Raw genomic sequence first — 16823 nt, 5'->3', positions numbered from 1 at the left:
GCCCCTGCAGCTGCTGCAGCCCGAGCTCCATCCCTGCTCCCCCAAGTGTGCTCGGGAGGTGTCTAAGGAGAAGAGATTTGTCCTCCAGTCCCCTGGGATCTGCCATGGGGCTCTCCAGGCTTTTTGCTGTGAGCCCTGGATCCCTCCAGTCCCTGCAGAAGGTGAATATGTCACTGCTGCAGAGACGTAAATGTCACCTTCCAGACTGAATGTCCCCCCCTGTATTTCACTTGTAAGTGGCCCTGGTGTCCCCTAAAGTGTCAGAAGCTTCAGGATGGCACCGCAAGTGTCACAAGCCCCATCCCAAAGAGCTAGTGACCTCTGGCTGTACCCAGGTCTTTGCAGGTGACATAGAGTCATCAAATGGTTTAGGTTGGAGGGACCTTAAAGCTCATCAAGTCCCACCCCCCATGGGCAGGGACACCTCCCAGCAGCCCAGGCTGCTCCAAGCCCCATCCAACCTGCCCTTCAACACCCCCAGGGATGGGGCAGCCACAGCTTCCCTGGGCAACCTGGCCCAGGCTCTCCCCACCCTCACAGGGAAGAACTTCCTCCTCACGTCCAACCTCAACGTACCCAAGGCTTGTTCCTGCTTTTTACAGGTGGGAAAGAGGAGGGTCCTTCAAGGCCCCTCACCCCTTTCCCCCCCACCCCGGGGTGCGTTCCGGGCTGCGCGCATCGGCTCCCAGGGCACAGCAAGGCAAAGCCATGCAAGAACAAAAACCCACCACCCCCTTCCACAAACCAGGGAAGAGGGTTTGGGGGGAGATGGGGGCTGCAGACCACCAGCTACTCACTGCGAGCCGGTAACTCTGCATCATTTTATCAAACTCCTCATCAATCCTTTTATATTTCTCCTCCGTCTGGGGGGTCAACGCAAACACTTCATCCCCTTCCGGGCTCTCGCACTCCCTGTGCTTCTTGTTCAGTGCCTGTCACACCAGTTTGGTTTTTGGGGAGGTTGGGGTGGGGGGAGGAGGTTGGAGGGAGGTTGAACAGAAAACAAACGAACAAACAAACAGAAAAAGAACAGATCATGAAGTGGATCCAAGCAAGGGGTTGGTACTTACACCGTAGCGCTTGAACAGGATGTCCAGGTCCTCGCTGCCTTTCCGGTATTTATCCTCCATCAAGGGACTCTGGTCTATGGAATCATCTCCGTCGGGTTCTGGGCTGTCACAGCCATTAAAACCTTTCTTTCTTAACGTCTGAAAACACAATCGGGACAGTTTTGAGGTCTGGGAGTGGGGCTGGAGGACACAGGGACGTGGAGACGGGGCAGGTTCCCTCCCCGCCCCGGAACATCCCCTGGAGGATCAAGGTGAGGAGAAATGAAGAGTCCAAATGTTGTTGGAGGAGGAATCAGGATCCAGACTTCAAGTTTTCACAGAAAAATGGAATTGTTTGAGTTGGAAGGAACCTTCAAGCTCATCCAGTCCCACCCCCCCATGGGCAGGGACACCTCCCAGCAGCCCAGGCTGCTCCAAGCCCCATCCAACCTGCCCTTCAACACCCCCAGGGATGGGGCAGCCACAGCTTCCCTGGGCAGCCTGTTCCATCCTCATACTGAACAATTTCCTCCTCATGTCCAACCTAAACCTCCCTCTTCCAGTTTTAATCCATGACTTGTTATCCTCTCACTACAAACCCTTCTCCAAACTCCCTCTCCAGCTTTCCTGAAGCCCCTTCAACTCCTGGAAGGTTTTGACACTGGGGTATCTGTAATTAAGGAATTACAACGTGGGGATGGATGGAGGGATGGATGGATGGATGGATGGATGGATGGATGGATGGATGGAGGGATGGATGGAGGGATGGAGGGATGGATGGATGGATGGATGGATGGATGGATGCAGACAAACTTCTTTGCTTTCAAAAGTTCTGTTTACTCCAGAGCTGAACTTGGCCCTGGACCAGCTCAGCCACATTCGTCACCTACAATTACTACAATGACACAGGAGGGGAAATAAACTTTAATGACATTTGCTCCCTGGCTAAAAATAGGGAAAACCTTCCCAACAGGAAAAGAAAACCCAAAATAATAAGTCCAAACCACCCCAGCTTGTCCCTGGAGGCACCATTTCCTGCACAAGAGGGGACACGTGGCTGGGGGTGACAGTGACAACACCCCAGTAGCAAAGAGGTAACACCATGTTCAGGTTGGTGACAACCCCCCCCAACAAGAGTCTCTCTCTGGTGTTTAGCATCTCATTTGCATATTGTGTGACACAGGCACAAGGAATCAGTTGGATTTTCCAAACACCAAAAGCAAATGAGGCCTCATTATGGATCCATCACTTGCCAGTTTGATGGGGTTGGTTGTTTGTTGTGTTTTTGAAGGAGTCAAAGCTCCAGGATTTCCTGGAAGTCTTGGTCTCTTTTCCTGCCAAATTCATCAGGGGGGGGGGAGGGAAGAAAAATAAACAATTAATAATCATAAAAAGAGCCTTGATAATTCTCCTCTCTCTTCCTCCACAGGAAGAAACAGCTCAACCTGGAGGCTAAAAATGTATCCTGGAGATGCTCCTCATCTACCTGTGGGCCCTGGGAAACTGGGAATTTGAATGGGAATTTTTGCTGGAGCAAAAAAACCAGCATCAGGCCCTGGAAAGGCTGGAAAATCAACACCTGACCCCCCAGGTCCTGCTTGGAGGATGTTTTAGGTGACCATGGTCAAGCAACAGGCACCAACCCCAACCCTCAGCCTTTCTTCCACCCAGCTGAAGCTTCTCCCTTCCACATTTATAAATGATGAACATTAAAAATGATGAAGCTTTAATATTTTCCATTCAAATTCCTCCTTGGTGGTCACTTTCCCACCTTTCTTTCACTCTGCTTGAAGCTGCAGAGGGGAAAAGTCCTCAGGCACCTCCAGCTCCACCAGCAAAAGGACGTGACCACCTGAAAACCCCTCCTTGGTGGCCCCACAAACTCCTGCTACTTCATCATTATGACTTCATTACCTCGTAACTCCTGCTACCTCTAATCTGTGTTATTTATTGTCTCTTTACAGAGGAAGGTTGAGGGAATCCAAGTCATTGGCACGAGCAGGAGGTTCCCGGGGTTGTTTTTGTTCCGCAGGTTCCTGTGGATTTTTCCTCCTTCTCCCGCTATTTTTAGACACGTCCTTGTTTCGTTTTTAGGATGGGCCAAAAAAAGCAACGGGTGCTGCCGGTGGGGAAGGAACAACCTCACCTCATCCTCACCCTTTTTTTTCTCTTTCTTTGGGGGGTGGGGGATTGGTTTTTGGTGGCTTTTCTTTCAGGTCTCAAACCTTTTGTTTTGTCGACGCGGCCGAAAGGCAGAAAATTGAGCCCGTCTTTTAAAAACCAAACAAACCAACACGTTGGGGCTTTTTTCCCCCTCCTTCTTTCTTTTTCAGAGGCAAAATGGAAACAAATTGTTCCATCCAAGCAGAAGGGATGAAGTTTTGTTGCCTCCAGGTGCCAGCTGGGGAGGTTCTCCAGTGTCTAGTGAGAGGTTGTGCTCTTCTCTTTGGGATCTAAGACAACGTCAACGTAGACACCAGGACCTTGTCTTGGTCTCTTCCCTCTCCCTGGCCATAAATCCATCAAATCTGCTGCTCAAAAAGAGGTCTGGGGACAAGAAAAACACAATTTCCAGCCATGGAAGCATTGGCTGATGTGGGTTTTACTTCATTTGCTTGGACCAAAAAAGAAAAAGGAAGACAAAAATGTGCGTCCCACATTTTCTGCCCTTTGCCACGATGATGTAAAAGGAAAACAATCCTGTTGGAGTGAGAATCAAACCCAAAGATTCCTGGTTTTGGGATCTCTGCAAGGTCTTCAGAGTGGAGAAGGGGTTGCTTTCCACCTCCTTCCCTTTTCCAGGGGAAAAGTAGAAGATGCAAAGAGACACGAAACCCTTTTGGTCCCTGGGCTGAGTCCAGCAGAACACGATGGGTTTTTCAGGTTTCAACTCGATTCCTTCCCAGCAGGAAATTTTCAGAGGAGAAAACCAGGGTGAGAACTTCACACGACAAAGAGAAAACACCCTGCTGATCATCAAGTCCTCTCCCTGTCACCCCCAGGTCCCCCCAGTCCATTGGGAACCACCCCCCATGGCAGATCCTGCTTTTCCAGACAATGCTCCTGTGATCCCAGCTGAGATAGGAGCAGATTTCCAGGCCAAAGAGGGTGAGAGGGCAGCAGGAAACATGGAATATGGGAGAGGAAATGATGCTGGGCCAGGATGTGGGTGACTTCCTTAGAGGAGGGAGATCCAACCCTCCCCTGGGCTTTGGGGAAGTCTGGCTGAGGATGAGGATGAGGATGAGGATGAGGATGAGGATGAGGATGAGGAAGAGGATGGGGATGGATGAGGATGAGGATGGGGAGAAGAATGAGGTGATAAGGATGGGAATGAGGATGGGATAAGGACAAGGATAAGGATGGGGACTCGCATGGGGACAAAGATGAGAGGGTAAGATGGGGATGAGGATGGAAATGAGGGAAGGGAGATGGACACAACAGCCCCTGAAGTCACACACACACAGTCCCAGGATGGTTTGGGTTGGAGGGACCTTCAAAATCATCCAGTTCCAACCCCCCCCATGGGCAGGGACACCTCCCACCAGCCCAGGCTGCTCCAAGCCCCATCCAACCTGCCCTTCAGCACCCCCAGGGATGGGGCAGCCACAGCTTCCCTGGGCAACCTGGCCCAGGCTCTCCCCACCCTCACAGCCAAGAATTTCTTCCCAAGATCTCATCTCCAGCTCCCTCTGCCAGTTTTAATCCTTCTTCTCATCCCATCCCTCCCTGCCCTTGGCCCAAGTCCCTCCCCAGCTTTCCTGGAGCCCCTTCAGGCCCTGGAAGCTGCTCTAAGGTCTCCCTGGAGCCTTCTCCTCTCCAGGCTGAACAAATCCACTTTAAATCATATTTGCTCACAAATCCACACCCTGGGCCTTCATGACTCTGTAACTGCTCAAGGTTGGGGAAGCTCTGAGGAGGCAAAGATACTCTTGGAGGAGCCAAGTTCAACTGGGAGCCACCAAGATAGACAAGATAAACTGGGTCTGTGCACACTGGGGACAAAGCCAGGTGAGTGGGAGAGGGGAGATGGAAATGATGGAATCATAGGATGTGTTGGGTTGGAAGGGACCAGGAGCAAGAACGGCCTCCTGAAGTGGGAGGACCTGGGAGAGAAACCAGTAAAAACCTTCCAGCAGCTCCAAGACAAGAGCAGGACAGGGAGGGATGTTGAAGTGGCCTCCAAACCTGCGCACACCCCAGCTGGCTTCACCCCAAGGCTGCTCTGCTGAGCCCAGCATGTTGGGGCTCCTTTCCTTGGCATCCACTAACATCCTTCTGCTCCTCATCTTCCTCTCCTGGGCTTTGGCTGCAGCTCCAGCTTTTCATGTGGTGCAAACCCAGGGAGTCCTTTGGGTGCCAAGGGCTGCGTGGGGCTGGTTGGCTTGGGAGTGTTTGCATTTTGGACCAGAAGGGCAGGGAGAACATTGCCCAAAATGTTGACAGTATTTTTAGGCCAAGACAAACCTGTTTGGGTGCTGAGGGATGAAGATCCTGGTGGGAACTGGGCCTGCAGAACCCGGGGTCCTCAGGGTGGCAGGATGGGATCATTCAGGTTGGAAAAGACCTCGCAGATCACCTCGAAGGTCACCCCCAAGTCCAACCATCAAGTCAACACCTCCATGCCCTCCAAACCAAGCCTTGAAGTGCTACATTCACATGGGATTTGAAGCCCTCCAGGGATGGGGACTCCACCCTGGGCAGCCTGGGCCAGGGCCTGACAACCCTTCCCAGGAAGGAATTGTTCCCAAGATCCAACCTCAACCTCCCCTGGGCAACTTGAGGCCCTTTCCTCTTGTCCCATCCCTTGTTCCTGGGGAGCAGAGCCCGACCCCCCTGGCTCCAACCTCCTCTCAGGCAGCTGCAGAGCCAGCAGGTCTCCCCTCACCTCCTGCTCTCCAGGCTGGACACCCCCAGCTCCCTCAGCCACTCTTTGGAAGTTCTCCAGACCCTTCTCCTTGTGCTCCAGCCCCTTCCCCAGCTCCATAGCCCTTCTGTGGATACACTCCAGCCCCTCCATGTCCTTCTCCCTGTTCCACACTAAACAGCCCCAGGTCCCTCAGCCTCTTCTCATCAAACAGATCTTCCAGTCCCTTCATCACCCTCGTAACCCTCAAAGCCTGAAGACAGCTTCAAACTCCACCCCCCAGAAATGCCTATTTTTGTAGGCTGGACCAAAAAAAGATGCAAAACCAGGTTGGGACCCCCATCCCCACCCTGCACCAACCTCCAGCTGTGGTGCCAGACCTGGGCAAAGCCCCAGAGAGGCCGGGGCGACCTCACCTCGATGATGTCCGCGTTGGTCCGGCTCTCGTGGGGCTCGTTGTACTCGGTGTACTTGAGGAGCACCTTGTCCATGTCAGTGCTGGCATATTGGAACAGCTTGTTGGAGTGGTTGAAGATGATGAGGGCGATCTCACAGTCACACAGGACACTCAGCTCGTAGGCTTTCTTCATCAAGCCGAACTTGCGCTTGGTGAAGGTCACCTGGAGGCAAGGAGAGGGTGGTCAGAAGCTGTGCCCACCTTGAACAGACCTGGGACCTCCTGGAGGAAAACTGGGGTGGACACTGGAGGGAAATAGGAGGAGGGCAGAGGGAATCTTCTGTCCTCCATCTCCCCACTGGACAACCACCCCAATCTGGGATCCTCCACAGACACTTCCCAAGCACCAGGATGATGATGATGATGATGATGATGATGATGGTGATCAGCCCTGGAAATCACATCTTTACCAAACCAAGAGCAAATACATTTCAGCAACATCTCCAGCAGAGCCACCATCTGTCTGGGGGCTGGGGGGGGGTTGGGTCTGTTTGAACACTCAGGCAGCAGAGATCTTGTCCTCCCAGCAGCAACGTGAGCACCCGACCCTGGGGGCTGCAGAACTGGGGGGCTTGGCCACCCCAAAGCTGCCCAGGGTGCTGCTCCACACCACTCATGGAATCATGAAATCATGGCACAGTTTGGGTTGGAAGAGACCTTGAAGATCATCCAGATCCAACCCCCTCCATGGGCAGGGACACCTCCCACCAGCCCAGGCTGCTCCAAGCCCCATCCAACCTGCCCTTCAACACCCCCAGGGATGGGGCAGCCACAGCTTCCCTGGGCAACCTGGCCCAGGCTCTCCCCACCCTCACAGCTAAGAATTCCTTCCTCATGTCCATCTCCCCTCTCCCAGTTTAAAGCCATTACATCCTTGGGAGCTGCCTGGGGTTGGGGACAGAGTTTGGCCACCAGATCCAAAACCCTTCTCCTGGGGCTGCCCAGATGTTGGGCTGCAATTCCCAGCCCAGGCTCAGCTCTTGCCATGACGCTCCCAACCAGCCCCAGGAGGTGGGGAGGGGGATGTTTAGGGGGTCACTGAATGGTTCTGGTTAGAAAAGACCTTGAAGATCATTGAGTCCAACCATTAAACCAACTCTACCTAGTCCAGTGATTAAACCACGTCCCTCAGCACCATCTCCAGGGCTTGGAAACCCCTCCAGGGATGGGGACTCCACCCTGGGCAGCCTGGGCCAGGGCCTGACAACCCTTCTCAGGAAGGAATTGTTCCCAGGATCCAACCTCAACCTCCCCTGGGCAACTTGAGGCCCTTTCCTCTTGTCCCATCCCTTGTTCCTGGGGAGCAGAGCCCGACCCCCCTGGCTCCAACCTCCTCTCAGCAGCTGCAGAGCCAGCAGGTCTCCCCTCACCTCCTGCTCTCCAGGCTGGACACCCCCAGCTCCCTCAGCTCCACTGGCCTCACAATCATGGTCCAAAAACCTTCACCTGGAGCTTCCCTGTCCACACCAGCCCCAACAAGGATCCTCCCCCAGCCCTGAGCACCCCTGGGACATCTCCCATCCCTCCACGCAGAGCACGTGGCTCAGGGAGCCACCTCCCCAGGGTGATTAAGCAGTAACGAGATTGGGCTCTAATCCCCTCATCCCCGGGGCTGCTCCTCAACACGTGCGGCCGCTCCTGGGCACGAACATGGGACCTGCCAGGGGCAGAGCTGGGGCCTGCAGGGCTGGAGCTGCTGGAGAGAGTCCAGAGGAGGCCCCTGAGATGCTGGGAGGGCTGGAGCAGCTCTGGAGCCAGGCTGGGAGAGTTGGGGTGTTGAGCCTGGAGAGGAGAAGGCTCCAGGGAGACCTTAGAGCAGCTTCCAGGGCCTGAAGGGGCTCCAGGAAAGCTGGGGAGGGACTTGGGCCAAGGGCAGGGAGGGATGGGATGAGGGGGAGGGATGAAAAGTGGGAGAGGGAGCTGGAGGTTGGAGCTGAGGAGGGAATTGTGGAGTGTGAGGGTGGGGAGAGCCTGGGCCAGGTTGGCCAGGGAAGCTGTGGCTGCCCCATCCCTGGGGGTGTTGAAGGGCAGGTTGGATGGGGCTTGGAGCAGCCTGGGCTGCTGGGAGGTGTCCCTGCCCATGGGGGGTGGGACTGAATGAGCTTGAAAAGTCCCTTCAACCCAACCCATGCCATGATTCTCTGAATTCCCCCTCTCTGGTGCCATCCTGGACCTCTCAGCCTCCCACACTGGTGCTGCTCCCAGGACCAGGAAGAACCTGGCAGTGTCACACCTCGGCCCTGTGGCTTCAGGTGGGACCCACCTGTGGCTTCACTCCTGCAGCCCACAGGAGGACAGGCAGTACAGCCCACCTGGGCTTCCACACCCTGGTGCCAGCAGCATTTCTGGTCCATGTCCCCACCAGACCCAGCTGCTCCACCACAGCTGGACTCACAGAACCACAGAATCAAGGAATCCTTAAGGTTGGAAAAGACCTCTAAGATCACAAAGTCCAACCATCAACCCAAAACCCCCGTGCCCACCAAACCATGTCCTAAAGTGCCACATCTACATGTTTTTTGAACCCCTCCAGGGATGGTGACTCCCCTGGGTCACTGCTTGGACAGTCTTCAGTGAAGACATTTTTCCTAATACCCAATCTCAGCCTCCCCTGGCACAACTTGAGGCCAGAGATGCTCACGTTGCTCTGACCCATGAGCTCTGGAGAGGAAAACACGTGGGATCTCCACGGGGAACAGCCCAGGGTGGTTGTTTCTGCAGCTGGTGGTGCTGGGGACACCTCTCTAAAAAAACACCTCACCAAAAACACCCCATGAAGAGACATCTCACTAAGAAAACACCTCAAGGAAAAACACCTCAAGAAGAAGCACCTGAAGAAGAAACACCTCAAGAACACCTCAAGAAGAAACACCTCACCAAAAACACCTCAAGAAGAAACACCTCACCAAAAACACCTCAAGAAGAAACACCTCAAGAAGAAACACCCACCAAAAACACCTCAAGAAGAAACACCTGACGAAAAAAACACCCCATGAAGAAACACCTCACCAAAAAACACCTCAAGAAGAAGCACCTTAAGAAGAAGCACCTTAAGAAGAAACACCTCAAGAAGAAACACCTCACCAAAAACACCTCAAGAAGAAACACCTCAAGAAGGAACACCTCACCAAAAAACACCTCAAGAAGACACACTTGACCAAAAAACACCCCATGAAGAAACACCTCACTAAGAAAACACCTCGAGGAAAAACACCTCAAGAAGAAGCACCTTAAGAAGAAACACCTCACCAAAAAACACCTCAAGAAGACACACCTGACCAAAAACCACCTTGCCAGGAGCCACGAGCCCACTTGGCCACTGAGAGAGGAGGCAACAGGCTGAGGCCACAGCACATGAGCTCTTGGCCACGAAGACTCAAACCAAGCACTGAGTCTTGAGCAAGAGAAGGACAACATGAGGTCACCTGCCCCAAATCAACCAACAGCCTGAGCAGAGCCAAGGAGACCCCAAAACACCCCATCCCCCCTCTGTGGGCGCAGGGATGATCCCTCCAGAGCCAGGGAGCAGGTGGAGGAGCACCCATCCCTGGTGGCACCCCCACTTCTGGCCGAGGAAAGCAAAGCCCTGCCATCCCTCCAGCCCTGTCACCACCAAAGCATCACCCAACACCACCTCCCTCTTCCACCCGTGACCCCGGGGACCCCAGACCTTCCCCCGCCGCCGCGCACGAGCCTCGGCGAGAAGAATTAACCTTCTAAGTCTAAGAGGGTAATCAAATCTCATGCTTCAGGACATAAGCCGATCACCAAAGGGGTCAGGAAGGAATTACTGCCCCACACCAGAGGGATTTTTGCCTTTCCCCTGATGCCGACCACGCTGGCCAGGCCAGAGTCAGCTGGTTGGACCTGAAGGGCTGATCTGTTGTGGCAAATCCTCTCCAGTAATTCCTCTAATGACATTAGTGACTCTTAACTTGCTCTGCTCCCCTGGGTTTGGCTCCTGCTGGAGTTCTGGTCCCTGTGGGAGGCAAGAGCCAGGGGGGGATTCAGCCAGGGGGGTAGGTTGGGTGGGAGATGTGTGGGAAGAGCTTCACCTGCCAGGAAAGGCTTTGGGGAGTCTCTGTTCAGCCTCAGCTCTTGGATTATGGAATCATGGAATGGTTTGGGTTAGAAGGGACCTTCAAAATCATCCAGTCCCACCCCCTGCATGGGCAGGGACACCTCCCACCAGCCCAGGCTGCTCCAAGCCCCATCCAACCTGCCCTTCAACACCCCCAGGGATGGGGCAGCCACAGCTTCCCTGGCCAACCTGGCCCAGGCTCTCCCCACCCTCACACTCCACAATTCCCTCCTCAGCTCCAACCTCCAGCTCCCTCTCCCACTTTTCATCCCTCCCCCTCATCCCATCCCTCCCTGCCCTTGGCCCAAGTCCCTCCCCAGCTTTCCTGGAGCCCCTTCAGGCCCTGGAAGCTGCTCTAAGGTCTCCCTGGAGCCTTCTCCTCTCCAGGCTCAACACCCCAACTCTCCCAGCCTGTATTGTGGAATCACAGGATGGTTTGGGTTGGAGGGACCTTCAAGATCATCTAGATCCAACCCCCCCTGCACAGGCAGGGACACCTCCCACCAGCCCAGGTTGCTCCAAGCCCCATCCAACCTGCCCTTCAACACTGCCAGGAATGGGGCAACCTCCTTGAAGATCACAGAATCACAGAATAGATCATCCAGTCCAAACACCAACCCAAGCCCACCGTGTCACTAAACCATGGCCCCAAATGCCACATCCACATGGTGTTGAAACCCCTCCCAGGATGGTGACTCCACGATCATTGAGTCCAGCCATGAAACCAACTCTACCCAGTCCAGTGATTAAACCACGTCCCTCAGAACCATCTACACAGCTTTGAAACCCCTCCAGGGATGGGGATTCAACCACCTCCTTGGGCAGCCTGGGCCAGGGTCTGACCACCCTTCAGTGGATAAATTGTTCCCAAGATCCAACCATCTGGTGGATCACCTAGATGATCTTTAAGGTCCCTTCCAACCCAAACCACTCCATGATCTAAAGACCATCCAGTCCCATCCCTGCACGGGCAGGGACACCTCCCACCAGCCCAGGCTGCTCCAAGCCCCATCCAACCTGCCCTTGAATACACACACATGCTTTTAAATCTTCTTCTTCTGGAAAAAAAGAAAAAGCAGCAGAAAAGGTGTGACAGGTCACCTTGGGGCATCTGCAGAGGTTTGGATCTACTGAGCCAAACTCAATCACCTTGAGAAGCCACAGAGCCAAGGGACCTGCCTGAAAATCTTGTGGTTACGGGGCAACCACAGAATCATAGAATGTTGGGGTTGGAAGGGACCTTTGAAGATCATTGAGTCCAACCCCCCTGCCAGAGCAGGACCAAAACCAGGGCAGGTCACTCAGAAAGGCACCCAGACAGGGCTGGAAAGGCTCCAGAGAAGGAGACTCCACAGCCTCTCTGGGCAGCCTGTCCCAGGGCTCTGTCACCCTCACAGGAAAGAAGTTCTTCCTCATGTTGAGGTGGAACCTCCTGTGCTTGAGTTTGAATCCATTGCCCCTCATCCTGTCCCAGGGCACAAGTGACAAGAGCTTGTCCCACCTTCTTGATGCCCTCATGTATTTATAGACCATTAGATCCCTCCTCAGTCTCCTCCTCTCCAGACCAAACAGCCCCAGGTCCCTCAGCTTTTCCTCATCAGTTCCAGCCCCTTCATCATCCTCCCTTGGACTCTCTCCAGTCAATCCCTGTCCCTCTGGAACTGGGGAGCCCAGAACTGGACACAACACTCCAAGGGAGGTCTCAGCAGGGCCTCAATCCTCAATCAAGAGCCACCACAGATCAAACCTGGTCCCACAAAGAGCTGCTGGTTGGACTCAAGGAACACAGAAATTAGGGATAAATCTGGTTCTCCTTTTTCTTCCCCCTCCTCTGAGATGTTTTTCTACCCCCACGTGCTTGGACTCAACAGAGCACAAGGAATTTAACAACCAACCCCAAAGCCCAGAGAGGTTTTTAATTGTTCAAATGAAATGACAACCAAAACCCCTCCAGAATAATTGGGGTTGTTTGCGTTCCGAAACCAAATCAAACATGGATCCTTGTTGGGGCTGGTTTGGGTTGGAAAAACCTCACGGAAAATGTCAGCTGAGATCTATTTTCTGCAAGGAAAAAAATGGGGCTGGAATGAACTGGTGGAGATAGTTGCTTCTGGAAAAGTGCTTAGATGGAAATGGGATGAGGAGATTCAAGGAGAGGAGCAATGTCTGGGTGGGGGTTGTCACCTCCCACCAGGGGAAAATGGGGCCTTTTGCCTGGTTTTGGGAATCTGCCCGAATCCAAACCCAGTGCTGAGATTCATCCATCTGCTTATGTGATGGGTTGGGAAAGAAAAGCACCAGTTGGTCCCAAACGGGATGGAAATGGGTCAGTTGGAAGCAGAAGCTTTGAAACACCTGGTGGGTGGAGAATAGGTGAGGAGGGAAGGCAGAGGGAAGGGAATAGTGGGGAAAAACAGTGGGAAAAACCCTTCCTCAAAGGGTTGTTGGGTAATGGGACAGGCTGCCCAGGGCAAGGGTGAAGTCCCCATCCCTGGAGGGGTTTCCAAGCCCTGGAGATGGTGCTGAGGGACATGGGGCAGTGGTGGCCTTGGCAGGGCTGGGAGAACAGTGGGACTGGGTGATGTTAAAGGTCTTTTCCAACCCAAATGATTTGATGACTCTTAGAAAAGATGGCAGTCAGATGTGGGGAGGAATCAAAGTCCATGGCTGCTGGAGAGAGTCCAGAGGAGGCCCCGGAGATGCTGGGAGGGCTGGAGCAGCTCTGGAGCCAGGCTGGGAGAGTTGGGGTGTTGAGCCTGGAGAGGAGAAGGCTCCAGGGAGACCTTAGAGCAGCTTCCAGTGCCTGAAGAGGCTCCAGGAAAGCTGGGGAGGGACTTGGGCCAAGGGCAGGGAGGGATGGGATGAGGGGGAGGGATGAAAAGTGGGAGAGGGAGCTGGAGGTTGGAGCTGAGGAGGGAATTGTGGAGTGTGAGGGTGGGGAGAGCCTGGGCCAGGTTGCCCAGGGAAGCTGTGGCTGCCCCATCCCTGGGGGTGTTGAAGGGCAGGTTGGATGGGGCTTGGAGCAGCCTGGGCTGCTGGGAGGTGTCCCTGCCCATGCAGGGGGTTGGATCTAGATGATCTTGAAGGTCCCTCCAACCCAACTGGGTGAACGGTGGGACTGGGTGACCTTCCAGCCCTTTTCCAACCCAACCCATCCCATGATTTGATGACTCTACCCCAAACCCTCCAGCCTCCTGGTCGGGTTTGAGGATCTGGAGGTTCTTTCCCAGCCCAGCCAAGCCCCTGGGGGGACAGAAGCACCAACCTGCCGATTGCGCTCGTCCGTGATCCGCTGGATCTGGATCTTCTTCCTCCCCATCTTCTCGGGAGATTTTCACCTCACCCGGGATGACTTCAGCTCAGGGAGGGGGGGGGACAAGCAACCCCCTTTTAAAATTCTTTCATTAACGAGGGGGAGGAGGTGGGTTTTGCTTCCAGATGGGAAAAAAGAAAAAAACCCCCACAAACCAAAGAAAAAAAGCCAAAAAGGAAAATTAAAAAAAAAAAAAGGAGAGTTGCTCCTGGTTCAGTTCATGGTCCCCTCGTCCGTGGCCTGATCCAGAGGGGCTTGGGCCTCAGTGGCTGCTCAGAAACCTGCACAGGGAGAGAAACAGGAGTGAGACTGTTTGTCCCCAAAGCCCATCCAGGATCCAGCACCTTCCCAGCCCCAGCACCGGTCCCTCCATCTGGGGGGTCCTGGCTCTGTCCTCCCACTCAGCTCTGGGATTAGGAGGTTGGAAAAGGATTTAATCAAATTCCAGACTAGTTTGGGTTGGAAGGGACCTTCAAGATCATCCAGTCCCACCCCTGCACAGGCAGGGACCCCTCCCAGCAGCCCAGGCTGCTCCAAGCCCCATCCAACCTGCCCTTCAACACCCCCAGGGATGGGGCAGCCACAGCTTCCCTGGCCAACCTGGCCCAGGCTCTCCCCACCCTCACACTTCACAATTCCCTCCTCAGCTCCAACCTCCAGCTCCCTCTCCCACTTTTCATCCCTCCCCCTCATCCCATCCCTCCCTGCCCTTGGCCCAAGTCCCTCCCCAGCTTTCCTGGAGCCCCTTCAGGCCCTGGAAGCTGCTCTAAGGTCTCCCTGGAGCCTTCTCCTCTCCAGGCTCAACACCCCAACTCTCCCAGCCTGGCTCCAGAGCTGCCCCAGCCCTCCCAGCATCTCCGGGGCCTCCTCTGGACTCTCTCCAACAGCTCCATGTCCTCCCTGTGTTGGGGACCCCAGAGCTGTTCCCAGCCCTGCAGGGGGTCTCAGCAGAGCAGAGCAGAGGGGACAATCCCCTCCCTGGCCCTGCTGCTCACGCTGCTGGTGACAGCCCAGGACACGGGGGGTTTCTGGGCAGCACATGTTGCTGCCTCATTGGACTGGATTTATCCAACCTGGGCTTGAAAAAAACCCAAGGATGAAGCCCAAAATTGCACCACAGGGCACGGGGATGCTCATGGAGGAGGAAAAATTGGCAGAACCCAGCCCAGGAATCATCATTCCCCCGTGACATTCCAGACTTTTATTGCATCTTTTCCCTTAATAAAGTCATAAGCAGTCAAGGGCAGGGTGATCAGCTTGAGCAATCAAAATCCATCTCCAATTTCTGCATTCATCTTCAATTTGGAGTTTTAAAAGGCCTTTGTTTGATTATTCCAAGAACCCTCTAATCAGGCACAGGAGCCTAATTCCTATGGTGATGGGAAGGGGGAACCCAAAGGGCCTCCCAAGGATGCAGGGACAGCCCAAGGTTCAGCCAGACCCTAGAACAGCCAGATCTTGGTTGTTTCCACCCATTTACTGGGGTGTGGACAACTCAGGGGTATCATTTCCATCCCTATTTCACCCCATTTTTCCAGCACTGGGGGAGAAAGGGGCAACAAAAGGGGCAGGTTCATTTTTCCGCAGGTGTTTTTCTCCCACTTTTCCCCCCGTGTGGCTGGAGAAGAGCAGGGAGAACATCCCATTTCAGGAGAGATGTTCCTCGTGCCAAGAGCCAGGGAGAAGGAAAAGCAAAGCCCAAAATAGCTTCCCTATCTCCCCTGGGCTTGGCAGCCCCCAGCCTTTGGTCTTGGTACAGAAGGAAAACGAATGGAAAAAAGAAAAGCAGCAGCTTTTTCTCCCCTCCCCATCATCCCAAAATTCCCCCCCAGCATCCCCAGCCAGACCCCACCTCCTCCTCATCTCCCACCCCAGAGCATGGAACCCCCTCCCCAGGTCCCACTGAGCCCTCCAAGCACCTTGGTCCCACCCTTCACCTCCTCAGGCTCCAACAACAAACAAGCCCTGAGGGTCCTTGGCCCCACACTCAGTCTTTGGGGTTTATTGAGTCGTGAGACTCAATGATTCTTTTCCTCTGTTTTTTTCTTTTGGGGGGGGGTGTTAAAATTCTTCATGGCTCATCGTGCTCTGTTTCTTCCAGCCCTGGTTGGACAAGCCCAGAGGGGAACAAGGAGACTTTTCCCCTCCAACATCCTCAATTTGCTCTCCAGGGAAGATGAGCAACGAGGAGCCCAGAGAGGTGAAGAGCAGGAAAAATTCCCTTGATTTTCCTCACCAACCCAAGCAGGAAGACTCTTTGCAAGGACAAACCATGTAGGGATGACACTTGCTGCTCAAATCATTATTTTTCCAAGGTGGTGGATGTTCCCTCCCCCCCCACAGCAGCACCTGGGAGGGACCATCTGGCTGGGAGGACCACGGGGGGGATGCTGGGCTGGGGGGTGTCCTGGGGGTGCTGCTCCCCATCCCTCTGGGGCCAGCACCAGGAAGGCTGGTCCCAGAGCACCACAGAATCATAGAATGATTCCAGACCAACACCACTCCCAGACCATCACTGGTCCCAGACCATCCCCAGTCCCAGAGCATCACTGGTCCTAAACCATCACTAGTCCCAGACCAACCCCAATCCCAGACCATTCCCAGTCCCAGACCATTCCCAGTCCCAGACCATCCACAGTCCCAGACCATCCCCAGTCCCAGACCATCCCTGGTCTCAGATCATCACTGGTCCCAGACCATCACTGGGCCCAGACCATCCCCAGTCCCAGACCATCACTGGTCCCAGACCATCCCCAGTCCCAGACCATCCCCAGTCCCAGACCATCCCCAGTCCCAGACCATCACCAATCCAGACCATCACCAATCCAGACCATCCCCAGTCCCAGACCATCCCCAGTCCCAGTCCATCCCCAGTCCCAGTCCATCCCCAGTCCCAGACCCTCGTAGCTCAGCCCAGCCCTGGTGAGCAGGGGCTGCAGGTGCCACCAGAGCCTCCCTCACCAACCTGTGACCCAGGAAAAGCTGAAAACCAGGAGGTTTGTTCCACCCACCCAGGGTGTCCACTTGGCCCTTCCACCCCCACGAGCCCAGGCAGG

At 54.6% G+C, this 16823-nt stretch overlaps 1 protein-coding gene across 1 annotated transcript in view; it reads right to left on the bottom strand.

The window, feature by feature from the left end:
* Positions 1–13773, bottom strand: part of MEF2D (myocyte enhancer factor 2D) — a 42990-nt gene extending 29217 nt beyond the window's left edge. The window contains exons 1-3 of the mRNA XM_009999625.1: positions 13720–13773; positions 6333–6536; positions 1071–1208 (exon numbers count right to left, since the gene is read on the bottom strand). Of these exons, the coding sequence (XP_009997927.1) occupies positions 1071–1208; positions 6333–6536; positions 13720–13773 (396 nt within the window). The remainder of the gene's footprint in view (positions 1–1070; positions 1209–6332; positions 6537–13719) is intronic.
* Positions 13774–16823: the final 3050 nt, after the last annotated feature.

This window comes from Chaetura pelagica, unplaced genomic scaffold (assembly GCF_000747805.2).
Source record: "Chaetura pelagica isolate M959 unplaced genomic scaffold, ChaPel_1.0 scaffold626, whole genome shotgun sequence".
Classification (NCBI taxonomy): Eukaryota; Metazoa; Chordata; class Aves; order Apodiformes; family Apodidae; genus Chaetura; species Chaetura pelagica.
Note: the sequence above shows the minus strand (reverse complement) of the source record. Positions and strands in the feature narration are given on the sequence as shown.